The sequence below is a fragment of the Scatophagus argus genome, chromosome 2 (assembly GCF_020382885.2).
Source record: "Scatophagus argus isolate fScaArg1 chromosome 2, fScaArg1.pri, whole genome shotgun sequence".
Taxonomy (NCBI): Eukaryota; Metazoa; Chordata; class Actinopteri; family Scatophagidae; genus Scatophagus; species Scatophagus argus.
Genome location: NC_058494.1, coordinates 8,240,734 through 8,258,594, shown reverse-complemented (window position 1 = coordinate 8,258,594; position 17,861 = coordinate 8,240,734). Strand labels below are relative to the sequence as shown.

Below are 17,861 nucleotides of genomic sequence, written 5' to 3'. Positions count from 1 at the left end.
CAATGGAAAGGTCGTGAAGCTTGGAAGTTCGGTCTTATGTTTATCTTCATGAAGTGCAAATGCATAAGACAGAATATTTCAAATTAAAGAACAAAAAGAAACACTAGCAATACAATGCTAACAAAAGCTATTACCATAAAAGAAATGTGTATATGCAGAAATATGCATAACAAATAGTCAGTCTATTGGAGCCTTTATGGTTATCTGTTAAAGGGTGCGTTTCTGGTTGAGCCTGTTGACGAATTAAATCATCCTCTGAATCTGGAAATGAGACATGTTGTTATTAGCAACAAACAAAATAAATGCTCAAATATTTAAGAAATAAGAAATATCCATTATGTTTTGTTATTTAAATTAGGTCCAAACAACATACATACCGGCGTGAAACTGTGTATACTAAGATATATAAGTTAATGTTTGTGATCGTCATCAGTGTGTTAATTTTGTGTCCCTGACCTTACTGCATGACGGTACAGAAGATGTTTGCAAACGTGGGACTTGAGGTATTCAACCAGAGGACAGTCCAGTGACTTTTGTGGAATCACAACTCTAATTGTAGTTGACCAGAAATATCAGTTATATTCTTATCATAATGTGCACAGTCATGAAATGTAATTATGATCTCAAAGTTCATCATCATCAAAATCTACAAAAGCAAAAAAAAAAGGTGTTTTTGTGTTGAGGTCACCCACCACTGCGGTGAAGGTGCCCCTGGGTCTTTGCCAAGCCCCTAACGTTCACTAATCCTGAAAGCGCCTCTGGATACAGTTAGTCATAGGCTATTTGATAACAACTGCGGGCACTTTGGAACGTAGGATCATCCGCTTGGCTCATGTGAGGGCTGATGGACCGGGAAAAAACGATTCACGGGATGGGCTTGCTCTGCGATGCGCTCCGGTGATTGGAGATTGGGAGTTTGACAAGCTTGTTAATTCCGCCCATCAACACGACGCACCTCCTCTCTGTCACACGAGCATGGCTGAAAACTACAAGCGTGGATGTTCAGAGAGAGAAAAGTTTGGAAAGTTGTGCAGATAAGCTGTTTCTCATCTCGAACCCGCAGAATATACAGTGAGTATCTATTCATTACTTAAATGGCGGAGGAACTTCTACTGGAAAACCAAGCAAAGATCAGCACGGTGAGTGTTTATTTAAGAGTTTGAAAATGATCTGCAGAGATGAATGACATGCAGACCAAGTCTCTGCATTCGGTTGCTGTTTTTTTCACTTAAAGTCAATATCATATTTTTTTAGTCACACAAAGTTTGATTGGTGTTGTCAGATTGAAACCATCAAGCATCGACATATGGTTTGTTTTTGCTTATGACCAAAAAATGGTTGAGGATCATGGCTCATGACTGTGATTTCTCACCAGCTGAAAAGTTGAAGGATTTCACTCCAACATGGTGGGATTTCTCTATCTTAAGTCAGACATATATATTTAACTGGACCTAAATCAATTTTAAAAAGCCAACAATAGATTATAAAATTGTCTTAAACATGATAGTTGTCCATTGCTTTGACCAAAGTGATGCAGCATGTAAAGAGCCGCACGTCTGACACAATCAGCCTAAATTGGCTGCAGACTGGCCAGCCTTGTCTGCCGTGACCTGCTTTCACGTGAAGATGTCTAACTCTGTCCGTCAGGTTATTACAGGCTTAATTAGGTTTTTTTTAAGGCATCTATGGTGTTATTGTTCAGTCAGAGCTGAAGGATCCTTTCCTGTCCACCCTCTGTACTCACATCCTATATGTTCACATTAGGGCATTCCTTTGGCTGTGGTTGATGTGTAAGAATAGTTTGTTTTCATAAAAACATATTTCACTCACAGTTATAATGGATGGGGCTGCTGTATGGTCGTTTGTGCTGCCGCTAATCTTCTCCTTGCTCAATCCAACAGTATGAACAGTCAAAAACACATTATAATCCCACTGACCTTCTTCCTTGAAGGTCAGCTAAGCTCTGTGTGCTGGAATCTTGGATGGCTGCCCAGAGGGTAGCCGCAGGCCACTCCTGATGAAAATACAGTAGGCTGCACTCGTCCCTTTGAAGACAGAGTGGGGCTCCTGTGACTTGGGTGGTCAACACAACATTTGTAACATCAAATGCGCCCCTGATCCTAGAAGCTTTAGTTGCAGACTTTTCTCAAACGAAAATACAAGTCCAGCTTGAGAAGTAGACCTGCTGTCCTTATACTACATTTTTAGTTTTCTACAAACTGTGTAGACTTGTTCAGCTCATTCAAAGTGCCTCTCCGATATCTAGATGCGAACGGACCAGTCAAATCTGGCATGAATCCAGGTGCTGGTTTGTTTCACTTTGTCTGAGTACAACATCTTTCCATCTTCGTTGAATAAAATTAAACTTGCAGAGTTGTTCAGGCTTTTCTGAAGTTTCTGTCCTTCTTTCTGGTCCAGTCTGGTCCGGTCTGATCGAGGCCACATGTTGTTTTTGGGTAGTTGGTGCTGGTATTGTTAAAGTTGAACCAAGATATCCAATAATCACTGAGATTCTTTTGTGTTATGAATACTGAAAGGCAGCCATGACTCAATAAAGATTAATGATGGATCGTAATCACTGAATCCTTTCATGCACAAGTTGTTAAAATGGAGTGAGCTGTTCAGGTTCATGTTCATACAGAGGAGCATTATTTTCCAACCACTACAGTGGAAACTGTACATTTACACCATCACCAGGGTCAAAGCGCTTAAAACTGGCCAAATGAAAATTTGTGAGATGCTTGTTGTGGGTCACATCCGTGAAGGGAGTAACATTACAGGATGAGTAATTAACTAATCAAATAGTTTGAAACAAGCAGTTCATTATCCATATATTCAATTGTATTCAATGGCAGTAGTTGACTCAATAGATGCAAGGGTGAATATGAAAGGATGAGTAATGACCTGAAGCCACAGGCCCCCTGTGGCTTCAGGTCATTACTCATCCTCCAGTCCCGCTCCTGGCTCTGTGGAGGCAGCAGGTTCATCTACAGGTACATCATCATAACTCACTTCATTTTCAACTGATTTTCAAGCTCTTTGCTTTGTTACAAATGCCAGATATTATTTGTAAAACAGGATACTGGTTTTTATGCTAAAATACTTGAACTAATATAATATTTGCATAACTAGTTTTTAAGCATATTCTTTATTAGTACATTTTAAATTGCCTGATTGAATTTTGTTACAAAATTTGCAACTAAGCAAAGGATACATGGTAAGGAGTAAATAAATAGTAAAGTTAAAAGATTAAGTACATTTCTGGTAGGGTTTACAACCAGCAGGTTTTTGCACAGTAACTTTTACACATTGTGATAAATCCATGTTACAGTGTTGAACCACTGAAATTAACAACATAAGGAAAATTGCGTTTGTACAAGAGAGATTAGCAAAACAAATTCAGCTGTAATCTCATACATAGATGCATACATAGGGCATACTTCTTGTTTTTTATACAAGACCTAAAAGAAGAAGCTGACTCAGACAGCCTTGTTTGCTCGGACAGTAGAGCCTCAGGCCCTCAATGGCAAAGGATCTGTCCTCTTCAGATTAGAGGAGACAGGAGACTGCTGCCTGAGGATTTCAAAGCACACAGACTCAGGAACACTTCAGGTCAGGAAGAACCTTAAAGATGATCAATAAGATTTTAAAAGCAATTTAAGAAGACACCAGCAAAAGGAGGCTGAAACGGGTGTGATATTCAAATTCAAAGACAAGGTTATGTTACATCATGTTAATAACTACTTTTTGTCAGCTCACATTAAATTTGACCTCAGGTACTTTTCTTGAATTGCTTTAAATGCTTCTTCCAGGCCTCTGGACATTGTACAGTGTAGTCTTTGTTGGTTTCTGATTTGTTTCTGTTGTCTGTATTTTCCTCAGCACCTTACGAAGTCTCTGCTGGCGGCGGCTTTTCTGGCTTCATTCGGCAGCTCCATGCTCTATGGCTACAATTTGGCAGTCGTCAACTCTCCTGCACTGGTTTGTGTCACTTTGACTTCATCAACATTGCCATCACGATAACTGCCATTCTTATTGCTGACCTCGTCGTTGACAAGAGTATTAAAATGGTTTTCACACTTTTCCTGAGAACCTCAGGAATCTTCTCAGAATGAATGAAAGAAGCTCACCACACAGTCGGGTGATAGTGGATGACTTTCAGATGTCATAGACATAATAAAAGTCAGATTGTATTTCACTGTCATGTGAGGTCATGCGGGCTTGTGTATCCAATCTAACCTCACCGTATCATCAATGTTCTGTCATTTTTATTCATCATGCGTTCTGTTCCCTCGATGTGGCTTTAGCCGTGGTGAAATGACTTAGCTGTGAACTACCCTCGTTAACCATGTGAGTCTCAGTGCAACATCTCGTGCTTATTCTTAGGAGGGAGTTATGTTAAAAGAGCTACACCTTTGGGCCCACTCAGCACATGTATACAGTTGTTCACTCAACACCACGTTTCCACTGACAGTTTTCACACCAGCTCAAACGAATCCAGGGAACGTTTTAACCAAACCATAGAAAAGTGTTTGCTACTTGTCAGTTCTAACACTGGTGTCCATGGCAAACAGAAATGAATTCGCTGTGCATGTGAGAACTTGTTGTAATTAAAGTGAATGGTGTGATGCAATGAAACACACAACATAATCAAACATCACTGTAGAACCAAATGCAGCAGCTATAGAAGACGTAGGCTACATCAAAATGATCCCAGTTTTTCTCAAGTGGATATAATTCTGATAGTTTTGGAAATATATCCAGACGTATTTGTACTGGCATATGTGCATATTGTAGTAGTGGAAAATTGACCTTGGCAGAGGACTGTGCTCTGTAAGTGCCCTTCTCATTCTCTGTAGATTTTTCATTTTGTCTTCAAAATGTCTTCATTGAAAGAGGGCCGCTGACACTGACAGTCCAGTTTAGGATGCACTAAACTGACTTTCTTTTTCGTTATTATTTTTATTTACTGATTCCAGTAACTGAACTCAGGTACAGACTGGTGCAGAGTAACAGTCTGACCAGGGCTCCTTTTTTCATGCAGTTTGTCCCTCACTGTGTGGAACTGATTTTATCTTTGGGGAAGGTAACATGAGATTGTAACTACACATCACTTGTCAACCATAAGTGGAAGCTGCAAGTTTTACATAGTGAAATTAAGTCACCACAGTGACAGAGCCCGGACAGAAAACAATGGGTGCTCCTGCTGTGAGAATGCAGTTCAACTGACAGGGTAACAACTGCTGGCAGGAGTAAGACAGCACTACATTGCAAGGCCCAGTGTGACTGATTAAAGGTGGAATCACTGAAGTTATAAGTGACTAAGAAACATTTTTTTCATGAGGATCATGCAGTCTACTTGTTGATACCTAATCTACTTACTAATGATAACATCGATCCATCCAGCATTTTGGATCATTATTTCCAGGGATTGTGGTAGTAGACTGCAATTTTAGGGTTTTTCCACTGTCCATATCAAAGGTGCACGTGCTTTTAGGTTCCTGTGCTTCTTTCAGTTTCACTTTGCTTTGTTGTTCAGCCAGTTAACCCATCTAAATGGACAAATTAAGAAATATTTGGCACTAAGGCCATCAAGGCTGAATAAAGATCCTCGTATCATTATTACCAGCAGCTGTCAGTTACAGCCGTCTGCATGTTGTGTGTAGGCCTTTCCTTTTAGACAGTAGTTTTGTTTTCAGAACTGTACACAGACTGACAGTTCATACAGTTCTCCAGACATGGTGGAGGTGGCCAGGACATTGTTGGGACAAATTGGACAGTTGGACACACAATGTTAAGAATTCCTTAACACATTGACAAATTACAATCTCTTTCCCCTGTTCTCATCACTGAACTCCCCTATGAACACTCAATCCTCCAAATTATCACTCTTTCACTCTATCACTCACTTTTTAACAAAGACAGTTAGTTCAATCCATTGATCAGTGTTAAAAAATACAAATTAAAATGAAGTCCTTTTTTCTGTCTTCCGTTTCAGTTTTCTGGTTTTTCATTTCTCAGAGAGTGAAGAATCGTTCCTCTTGAGACAAATAAAGTTTAATCTAATGGATTCTCCAGGACTGCTTGATTGCAGTAGAATCTACACTTTTGTCAGATAAACCTAAATTAAATCTGAGGAATGTTGTCCACCCTTGCAGTCACACTACAAGAAGAACCACTGATATTTTATCAGATTTGCATTTTGTCATCCCTTTCTCGTGAAATTTGATATGACTTTGACTGTGTGGGCTTGAGGAACTTCCTGTCTAAAAAAAAATCAATATGGCCACCTCACATCACATCTCTTCCTTCTGTCGCCCAGCACAGAGTAGCACCCAGCTTGGTGGATATTGCAAGACTAATGTTGATGTTTGCGTGTGTGGCACTTTGGGTTAACAGAACAGTTAGTCAAGTGATAATTTTCAGTGATATTATGGTGACCATTTATTTGCTTTGGGTCTATTTGATATGAGATTATACAAAATAAATCAATTAACTAACTACCTAGTTAAATTTAATTCAGTTTCCTTCTTTCTGTTGATGTAATGGTCACTTGCCCTACTACTTTTGGCTATATAGTGTAACAAAAATAAAATAAAATGGAATTTGTTGAAGTGTATTTGGGGAAAGGGGACAGCATCTTGTAATTCTGCCTGTTCTATGCATATTGTGAATTTATTTTTTCTTTCACCAGTACATTAAAAACTTCTACAATGAGACTCTGTCAGAAAATTACAACTGGACTCCAGATGAGGAACTCCTCACCGTCTTGTACTCCCTCACTGTGTCGATCTTTGCCATTGGAGGGATGTTCGGGTCCCTGTTGGTTGGCAGACTTGTCACCAAATATGGAAGGTTTGTGTGTGTGCGTGTGTGTGTGTGTGTGTGTGTGAGAGAGAGAGAGAGAGAGGGAGAGAGAGAGAGAGAGAGAGAGAGAGAAAACACATGCTCAGTGCACACGTATGTGTAAAATACCATCAGCCTATGCTTCTGACAGTTTTTAATCATGAAGAAAGTTGAGTAATAAGGGCTCACTATGTGTCCGAACAGGAAAGGGACCCTGGTGAGAACCACTGTGCTGGTGTTTATAGGAGGAGCTCTCATGGGCTTCAGCAGAGCCTGCAGAATGCCTGTGATGGTCGTCATTGGACGCTTCATTACAGGAATACACTCAGGTAGGCCTGTTTGTTTTCTGAATTAATTACAACATGTCACATTCATCCTTGACATAAAATAGAAACTACGCAAATATAAAAAGGGATATTTTTAAGCCTCCAAGCTGGCGACTGCTACGGCTGGAGAAAAAATAACACAGAAATATCTATTAAAATGAAAGGATGATGTGAGGACATTTTATATCCAAAAGGTCAAAGGTCAACTTCACTGTGACATCATAATGCTATCTGTCCATTATTCAACACCATAACTCAGACAGAAGGGAAGATTGGGACCAGATACTCAATTGGTGACACTTATGGGCGTCCATCTTAAAACTGTGCTTATTGTAAAGATCTTCTGTGCTGCTGGGTTGAAGATGTGCGTGGAGCTTCTGTGTTTTAGAATTTGTAACTTCTTCATGTTTTGTAAGAATCAGCTTTATTCTCCAAAAATGTGAACACATCCAAGAAAATTGACCGGTTTGTGTTTCAGAACTCACACACTAATAGACACACAGCAGGAGTTCACCATGAGCTCATTGGTTTTGATGATCTTGAGCTTCAGGTGATTGTCTTTGCACTGTGTGATGAAACTCTCCTATCAGTCCTCTGTACTCTGCTGTAAAAACAGTCTCTAAGTGAAGACAGCGTGTTTCTCACTGGAAATTATTCATTGAAATCATACATGTCAATATAATGGCATTAATTCTAGTTTTGCCGTTGAATAGAACTACAATCGAACATCACAGAGATAAATAAATAGCTGCATGTTTTATGTCTTATAGCCTAATGCAGAGCTCCTTAATGTGCTTTTGTTGATTTGCAGTTGTTTCATTTGGAATTAGTCATCCTTTATTTTGAAAGTGCTTCTAATGTCTCCTAATGATTTTGTTCATTAGGTCTTTTTGGGATCATTGCACCATTTCATTCTGATAGTCAATGGATTTACATTCACTGTTTAACAACTAAATGCTAAGCTGAGCATACTAAGAAACCAAACTATAAACAAATAAAGCTTCTAAACTCCTGTTCCCAGTGATCCCTGATCCCTGTGTCTTAAGTACCTGGACTTATGTGCATCTTTGCCCTTGTGTTTCCTGTCTGCTAATATAAAGTGCAGAACTGGAACTAAAAACTAGAACATCTAATTTTTATTTTCAGGAAGTAGACAAGCTAGAAAATATGTTAGACACTTATCGCATATCTTAGGCAAAAACAAACACTGGCTAGTGCTTAAATGAGATTTTCATGTAAATTAAACATTGATTTACATAATATTAAACAATCATTAACTTCCATGATAATCACACTCCTTTTTTTCCCCACAGGTATCTCTCTCAGTGTGGTGCCGATGTACCTCGGTGAGATCGCTCCCAAGAACCTGCGAGGCTTTCTGGGCCTTGTTCCCAGCATTCACATTTGTCTCGGTGTCTTCAGCGCTCAGGTCCTGGGACTTTCTGAACTGCTGGGAAAGGTACTAGCATCATAGCGTTCTCACACTACACAGATCACCACTCACACGTCATGTGGGTGGTTGTATAACGCTTTGAAGGAAATGCTTTATTAGTTACGCTCTCCCTGGACTGAAGCTGTACCAGAGCCAAGTGTAAGATTCACACAGATCCAATATGATATGCAGCTTCACAGAAAAATCAAACTAAAAAATTTTTTTTTTGCTTTTACTGCCATCCCACATCACATACAATACAAACTTATTAGAGGTATTATGTTGACCAGTAAAAGCTACTAATTGTTGCATTTACTAAGGTTTTAAATTTCCACACAGGAAGAGCACTGGCCTTTGCTCCTGTCCCTGGTGGTGTTTCCCACCATGATCCAGCTGGTGCTGTTGCCATGGTTTCCAGAGAGTCCGCGGTACTTGTTAATAGAGAAGGGAAATGTTCACGCAACCATCGCAGGTTCAAAGTTAAATTCTTCTCTTAACAACCTGTCGTTCTTGTTTCTTCTTTTAAAATAATCATCATTCAAAATCTTTACCTAAAATTCCATCGTTATTGTTACTGACTAAACACCTTTTCAGCATTTTCATATCAAATTTTCTGTTCCCTCATAAGTTTTAAGTTGATGTGAAGACCGATGTTTCTGCAGGTTTGTAAGAGCTTTTCTTTCTGCCCTTTTAGCCCTGAAGTGGTACCGCACTAAAGGAGACATCCAGGCGGAGGTTGAGGAGATGCAGGAGGAACAGCGCTCTTTGTCCTCCATCCAGACCATCTCGATCTGCGGATTGCTCACGGACCGCTGTGTGCGCTGGCAGGTCATCACAATCGCGGTGGTCAACATTGGCATGCAGCTGTCCGGAATTGATGCAGTAAGTGTGAAAAGCATTGTGGGCCTGTTGTCCTCTCTGTCTTTGTATGTGTGTGTGCTCACATGTTGGATGTGCAAAGACTGTGCAGTTATAATGAAAGTGAGAGCTCATATTGCTATAGTTCCCAGCTGTGCTCCACCTATCTCCTCCTGTCTATACATCACAGTCCCACACGCAGCCACTGAGTGACTAAGCAGGGGGCAACAAGACCACGCTTCATTATCTCCTGGTCCTCTGTGTTAGTGTTACTCCACATAAGACGGTCCACCCATCCACACACAAAGTCGAACACATCTTTGTTCTCCCTTTGCTCCATGTGGATGGAAGCTCCATGCATGCTTGCTCACATGCTAATGCCATTAAGCAGCAGGGGTACACCCCACTGAGTCCCACTGTCCCAGCTGTTTCAGATGGGAACAGTGGAAGGATTCAACATGCAGATGAATCCATGTGCCTAAACTCTGTGTTACGTGACGTCCGGTCACACATCAACAAGAGGTCTTTCACAGTATGTGTAACACTTTTTGTGATTTTGTGAAGTTATGGGCATCTGGAACCACTTGACCAAGGGCATCAGTCTTTAAGTTGATACTACAGATGCTCCACATTGCATTTTTTTATGTCTTGATCAAGGTCTTTTTTATTAATAGACAACAGTTGCACAGGTTTTCTTTTCATTTTGATTCAGACACTAAGACATATTATAGCAAATACATACATTCGCAGTAATAAATAAATAAAAAAATGAATAAACCATCTGTAAACCAAGAACAGAATCCTTCTCTTATCCAGAGAAAGAGAGTGCATTGACCCGATGTTACAGGCCTTTTTATTCCAAAACACTGAAAGTGAGAGGTTCATTGCACTTGGTCGCTTATTTCAAGGATAGTTTATCAGGACAGCTGTCTTTAAAGCAGTATCTCTTTAATCACTTTTGCAGACGATGTAGCCCTTTTGTCTTTTAATGCACTGTGATATAAATCAGTGAAATTTTGTAGTGGAATGTGACATGATCAGAGACAGTGTCTCAGAGATGCGAAGCAACAGCAAAAATAACATTGGAACAATAAAAAACAGTGTTAACAATAAGAATGAATAGAAATATAACAGGTGGTAATAACAGTCATCAGTGTCAAGCAAGACCACAGCCCACAGACACGATCCCCGGGAGTTAAAGCCTATAGTAGCATAAGTAGGGGCCACCGTAAGATGGCCCTAACTATAAACTTTATCAAAAAGAAAAAGATCAATTGCTTAATCATGAAAATAATCTGCAAGTTAATCAATAATGAAAATAACTGCAGTAGTTGCAGCCCTACTCTCAAACGGGAACTAAATGGTCCATTAAGGCCTTGGAGTTTAGAGGATTTAGATTAGTCGGTTCAGACAGGTGCAGAGAGCCCTTCAAGTACCTCCCTCTGGCTGTGTAATTGGGAGAAGACCTTGATGTACACCCAGATGCACCAGAGGGATTTCATCAGTCAGCTGGTCCAGGAACAGCTTGGCTTTGGCCTGGAATAGCCGAACAAGTCTCAGAGGGAAATGCCAGGGTTGCTCTGCTTACATGTTTTATCTAGAATATGACTCTGGATGGAAGAATTAAGAAAGCTGTTGAAAAAGTAAAATCATTTTTCCTAGTATGTTTATATAGCCAAACAGCAGTGCTTTGCATCCTTAGAGGTTGCGAAGAACTGTTCATGTGTACAAAAGCAAAATGTCTGATCTGACAAACACCGACTTCAGTACAGTGAGGATGGATTGTAGCCCATTAGGCAGTTCATGTGTTCAGAACAATATAAGTGGTCCCTGCTCTTAAACTTTTTCCAATTTTTTTGTGTATGTTTTTTTACTTTTGTATAGGCGAACACGCATATGCGTACTTCAGTGATGCAGTGGTGATAGAACAGAGTATGTATGGTTACTAAATCAACAAGACAGCATTTAACTGCACCAACTGCAATCTCATCCACACCTCATCAATGATGGATGTTGCATCAGCAAGTGTGATTAATGAGAATACACAAATTAATTTCAAGGGGAACACTTGTCAGAAGTCCACACTGATGAAACGCTGTATCTCTAATGCATGAGTGATGGCTGGCGTGATGATAATGATCACTTTGATGAATCACGTGGAAACACCAAATAAGCAGAGTGACTTTTTGGCTCCTTATGGGGGTAAAAGACAAACTTTTGAGTTTCAAAGCATCTGTGTGTGTGTGTGTCTGTGTGTAATCCGATATATTCATCACATTAATAAACTTCACGTCTCTGTCAATTTCAGATCTGGTTCTACACAAATGACATATTTAAGAATGCAGGAATCCCACAACCGTACATTCAGTACACCACAGTGGGAACTGGTGCCATTGAGGTCATCTCTGGGATGCTTGGGGTGAGTATCGCACTTATCGCAAGATTATATTATTATTCTTATTCTTATTATTATTATTATAGCATAGCATTATTTTACATTGTGCTTAAACAACTGATTGATTAGTGGACTTAATCAGTGGACTGGGGATTTGTCATTGTGTCCATTTTTATCATTATAATAATATATGATTGTTGCTCTACTGATACACTGTGTAATAATCATTTTTATTGGGTGTTCAAAGTGAAAATGAAATTTTGTCTCATATATTGACTTCATTTATTTCAGTCCTCCTATGAACTGATCTGTTTGGTAGATGAGTATGTTCAACTTCAACTTAAAAAGAAAACATAACATGAGGGGGATTTTTAACTCTAATTGAAACAGTTTTAAAAGATGGATCACTCCTGAATAATCAGATAGTCTTCATCAAGCTTTAATGGTATTTCACTGTATCATTGTTTGTTTATTTTTTTATTGGTCTGTATGTATGTATTGGCATTGTACATGCTGTCTCGCTATTGTAACTTACAGACACCCGTGCAAAATGTGTGTCATGAAAAAAAGGTCTATTAACACCGTAGTATGTGGCACCAGTCCATTTTACTATACTTGTCCCAATAAAAATGCATATGTTTTTTTTTAAATATCCATTTTTCTACTTTTACTTGTTTATTTATAAGGGGAAATCACGCACATTAATTAGCCAGAATTTAGCCAAAGGTCTAATTATTGTTGTCCTTTGTGTTACGTGAAAAACATGGAATACTCCACCAGATCAAATCAGAGGATAAAAAGTCAACTGTTTTTGTTTCCTGATGATCATGAAGCAATCACAGCTGTTCCTGCCTTTTCCATGTGTTTTGCAGTGTTTTACTATCGAGCGTCTGGGCAGAAGACCTCTGATGATTGGTGGCTTCTTCTTCATGGGAGTGTGTTGTGTTGGGATCACAGTGTCTGTCCTTTTCCAGGTACAGTGTCATGTGATGCTCTGCTCATCTAGAAAAATATTACATTAACTTTCAGATCAGTGGTGTAGGGCATACAGTACATTGTTTTAAATGGAGCTAAGGGCATTTAGCAAATTGACATAATTATTTACATAAACTTAAATATGTGGCTAATTTATGCTTGGTTTGCTTTTTTGCATGAAAGCATAGAATAGGCAAACAAAGAAGCTGGTTTTGCTTGACGTAATGTTTTATCCAGTACAGGGCAAAATCCATACTCCTCATTCAAGCTTGGCATGACATTGACATTAGTAACACTATATGTTTGTTCTCTTTAACAACCTGTTGTGAACTGTCTTTGGAAAGCCTCTGATTACTTACAAATAACAGAACAAACAAGAAAGCAATGATAAAGTAAATGTCAGGAGTCCTGCATGGCACAAATCATAGTCCTAATATACTACGCAACATAATCACAATGATTAAGTAGAGTCAAATAAATGATTATGATAAAATGTACAAATTGTTTAATGTCTACAGCTCATCACTTTGAACTCATGACTTGTGTTTGAAAAATCACAGGCACAGCTGTCCTTCCTGCGTTACATCAGCGTGGGCTGTGTTGTTGGGATTATTGCTGGCTTCTGCATAGGTCCAGGTATGCAAATCTGCTATCTCTGCATCTCACTTTCAAAACTTTAAATGAACATTTGCAGTCTATTCATATTGCACTAGATTTTGGGCTGCCCTGTGAGCAAGATAACACTGCTCCCTGCTGGAGGCTTGCACAACAGCAGGAACCAAATCTAAAAACCAGCAACATTCCCTCACTGCTCCTCCTCTGACTGTGAAGAGATATTGTATTTCATTAGTCTTGTAAATTAGGAAATCATAACTGCCACACTACATCCATTCCCACAGCCATTTGTACGCTGGATGGGTTGAGTGAAGTGAATTAAGAGGCAATAGTTTACAACTTTGGGAGCCACGTTGAGTGGACCTGCGGGGATGATGAATTAGAACGAATCTGGTTTACATAGCATCATTCGTCAAGCCAGCAAAATCTATACCTCGGCACTCGGACGAGGATTTCTGTTGCTGCAATTAGACTTTTAATGGCTCATTGTTCATAAGCTAGCCATGATGAATACGGTTTCCTTCAGATGAAACCTTGCATGCACAATGACCCCCCTCCAAACCCATACATACCACAGATGTTGACAAATTATGGCATAGTTATTGGTTTGACAATATTAAACCTTCCTCTATGCAATTATCATGCACAGATAATGGGGACGTCATTTGGAAAGCTCATCATTAGAGCATATTAATGCATATTTCTCCTTCATAGCTTTCACTTCTAACAATGAAGAATTATGTGTTTAAAGCTAAGACAACATCTCGTAGATCCTGCATATCAAACTAATGAATTGCTATTGTCCTGGCTAAGCAATTCTGTTTCTTTTGGTTCGGAGTTGGACTTTGGCCAAGTTAGCAAACATCATCTCTTGTCAGTCCACGATCACTGGGCAATAATGAACGCATAATGAAGTACATGCAGGAAAAAAAGGAGCGTAATACAATAGCAGTGGGGTTTGAGGAATGTTCATCATTTGTTATGTCATGTTGTTTATTTTGAATGACTGCCAAACAATAGTCCTGAGTCGGAGTATTGATAAACTAATTGATGAATGGAGACGCTGGTGTTTATTTCACAACACCCAATAGATTCATACAGCAGTACTGAGTGGTGATTTGTGTCATGACAGCTCGATACCTCGTTACATCAGACTAAGATGAACTGTATGTGGAGTGAACCATGACTGACTGAGAGGTTTGCTTCTGTAAAATAACAAAATGTTTGTCTCTTGTGTGTAGCTGGTGTGCCTTTCCTGATCACCGCGGAGCTCTTCAAGCAGTCTCACCGACCGGCTGCCTACACTGTGGCCGGTTGCCTCAACTGGCTGTCCAACTTCACCATCGGCTTCGTTTTTCCCTTCTTGGAGGTCAGAGCAAACTCAAATCAAATTCAGATTACTTTCTGCTCATTTTGATTGTATGCTGGCAGTTGATTTTGAAATTCTCATCCTAAAATGACCAGAATGTGTAGCAGATGTCACGGGTGGATTCTGCGTTTCCCTGGCCAAAAATCCAGCTAGGTTCATTGTAAAAGAGCATCTCTTGACTCTCTGGTTTTGTTTGAATAGAGGCTTGTCTTTCTGTATCTGCTGGATGTGTCAATAATCAACTATTTGGTAAAATGTTCACCACAACAACTTCATAAGGAGTTGAATCTCATGTCGCTTTGCAGCAACAGTTGGTTTGAAGCAGAAATTGTTGGTATATGACAGTATGGCTTCAAATTTGTCTTCTTTTGGTTACACTGGACAATTTCTGGAAAAGTCAGACCAGTAGTTTTTTCTTTGACCATGTCTGTGTATTTTTCTAGCCAAAGTGATACCTTGTTTCTTCCCGCCACAGATCGCGACAGGTCCTTACTGTTACCTGATCTTCTGTACAATCTGCTTCGGAGTGGCCGTCTACACCTTCTTCATTATTCCTGAGACCAAGAACAAAACCTTTATGGAGATCAGCCAAATGTTTGCTGCCAAGAACAGCGTCCTCAAAGAAGAGCTAACACCTAAAGGTCACCTCAAAATGACTATGATGAACGGCTATGGAACTCTTGACCAAGTAAAATAAGGAGGGAGCATTTAGATCCCCATGTACACAATGGTTTCCTCTCTCGGTCTAAAGTAGCCGTAGCAAAGATAAAAGGAGGAACCTCTGTGGACTCGAGGAGATCTTCGACTCCATGTGAAAACTATTAAGATCGATCCTTGCCGACAATCCTACGCACAACGAGAAAAATATGTTTGTCTCATGGGACAGTTGACACTTTCTACATGCACGATTGCTGTTTTAACGGTTCCATCAAAGTATAGCTCCTGTACGTTATGTAAGACAGAGTTCACACGGTCATGCATTTCACATCAACCATCAGTGACGTTTTAATCCCTTTCTCGGTATCTTAAAGCATTTTATGCGAACTGGGTTGGTTTCTCACAGTGCTCTTATGTTTTAATCTCCGCATTACCTTCACTTCTTTTTGAACATTCCCCACAATCGCTTTATTGTTCATATTCAGTGCTGACTGCCATTCTTTTGTTTGTTCTTCTTGACCAACTTAAGCTTGTGTTTGTTTTGTCTCATTTATCTTTCATTCTCTTTGTTTCTCTTTTTACGCAAGAGAGCTGGATATCGTGGCTACTGTAGTAGTCATTTCATACAAAACTGTCCAAATATGAATATGCCCATGTATGTAGCTTGTTAAAGAGTTATATTTTATCAATATATCACATCAGAATAGCTGTACAAGCTTATTGAGTCATTTTTTTAAACTATCCTGTGTTTTGCAGTGTCTGTGGTGGAGTCAGAGACAATGTGAGATATAAAATAAAGTGAAATCTGTTCAGAAACATACACGTTTGAACATGAAAATTTGTCACTTTCTTTGTTACTCTGAACTGAACTGTAAACTGCTTTGCTGATTAACCCTCACAAACAAACATACAAAAGTAACAGCAAAAAAATCAAATATATTTTCATGTAAAGTAAGCCATATTCGGGGTTTACCCAATCAAAGAAAGTGTAAGGATACATTCTGTAAAATGCTGATGGATGTCCTTTTGACTGTTGGGGGTGTTGACATGAGGCATCATTCCCTAATGATGGATGCTGTTCATAAGGATTTGTCCCTAACAAATGGTCATCTTTTTGATGTCATTATCTCAAATTTTTAAACTTTCCTGATGACTTCATTCCCTAATGAGGGATGTTTGTAATGAGCGCATTTAAATATATTTCCATTCTGAGGAGATGATTCCAGATATCAGTGGGCTTAAAATAGTAAATACAGCTTAGACAGCAGAACCTGTCTTTGTTTTGGTAGACAAAGAGTGTGAATACTTTAAGTACAGGGCACAGTACTATTCATAAGAACGTGTTCCTAACAAAGGGTCATCTCCTGATGACATCATTCCATAATGATGGGTGCTCCCAGCAAGTTTTTCCACCAGACATGCACGTACATACACACAACTATGTTGTTCCTGCATACAGAACTGTATGAATTAGAAAGGTCGAAAATGGATAATACATGCATTTTCTCTTTACTCATTGCTATTTTTTTTTAAAACTTGTAACAATAGAAGTGACTTCTTCTTTCAGATCCAAGCCCCAGAGTCACAGAATCTTCCCAGTGTCTCTTAGGTATCTAAGGAGTATCTAAGCCAAGGGCAAGACTGAGACCAAATCTGTAGACTGTAAGGAACTAATAAGGCACATTTTACTGTATAAGTAGTTTATCAGTTGCAACTAATGGCTTTATTATTAATGGTTCATTAATAATAAATACATTGTTTACAAGTCAGATTTAAAGTTAAGTTTTGGCCTTGGAAAAACAATCTCCTGAAAGATAATGTGAAAAAGTTTCACTCACAGTGACGAATCCACAGAGAATTTTCACCTGTGTGACCTGTCTGCCCAAACAGCAGACAGACACAGCGAGTGACTAGTTGGTATGCATAGTGGAGCATTAAGCAGCCAAAGGGACAGATATTTGGTTCAGGAACTGGCCTAAACAAAAGCAGAAAAAGGAGGAGTAAATATTGAACTTACAGGACACCAAAAGAATTAGATTGTTGCTCTGCAACTGCTAAATGTGTGAGAAACCAAATGTTAGATACCAGTTTTAGTTTACTTAGATTTCAGTCCATTTGTACTGCTGTTCTTCTGTAGAAGGTCAGAGGTCAAAGGATGGAAAGAGACATTGCTGTTGAGTGTTTAAAAAGTGTTGTCTACTTTGATTATACTCAAGAGAAGGCAGATGTCTCCACAGCCAACATGTGCAACTCACACCAAAACAATGTAGATGTATAAATAGTAGCATATGTAAGAGGGAAAGTATGCTTTTGATTTTGGGGTGAAGTATCGCTTTCGCATAATCTTGTTTTACCCTCTGCCTCAGACAACAAATATAACAGTACATG

At 39.3% G+C, this 17,861-nt stretch overlaps 1 protein-coding gene across 2 annotated transcripts; it reads left to right on the top strand.

Moving 5' to 3' along the window:
• Window positions 1–821: 821 nt before the first annotated feature.
• slc2a15b (solute carrier family 2 member 15b) lies at window positions 822–16,284 on the top strand. 2 transcript variants are annotated; one of them, XM_046405332.1, is made up of 13 exons: window positions 822–1,139; window positions 3,509–3,612; window positions 3,883–3,981; window positions 6,695–6,855; window positions 7,051–7,175; window positions 8,486–8,631; window positions 8,944–9,076; window positions 9,299–9,486; window positions 11,771–11,881; window positions 12,730–12,831; window positions 13,393–13,468; window positions 14,689–14,816; window positions 15,292–16,284. In XM_046405332.1, exons 3-13 carry the CDS (start codon window positions 3,937–3,939, stop codon window positions 15,511–15,513), a joined length of 1,437 nt encoding a protein of 478 aa, XP_046261288.1. In that variant the 5' UTR covers window positions 822–1,139; window positions 3,509–3,612; window positions 3,883–3,936; the 3' UTR covers window positions 15,514–16,284. The 2 variants fall into 2 exon arrangements, with proteins under 2 accessions (XP_046261288.1, XP_046261280.1); XM_046405324.1 differs by lacking the exon at window positions 3,509–3,612 and having other exon boundaries at window positions 823–1,139.
• The last annotated feature ends 1,577 nt before the right edge of the window (window positions 16,285–17,861 follow it).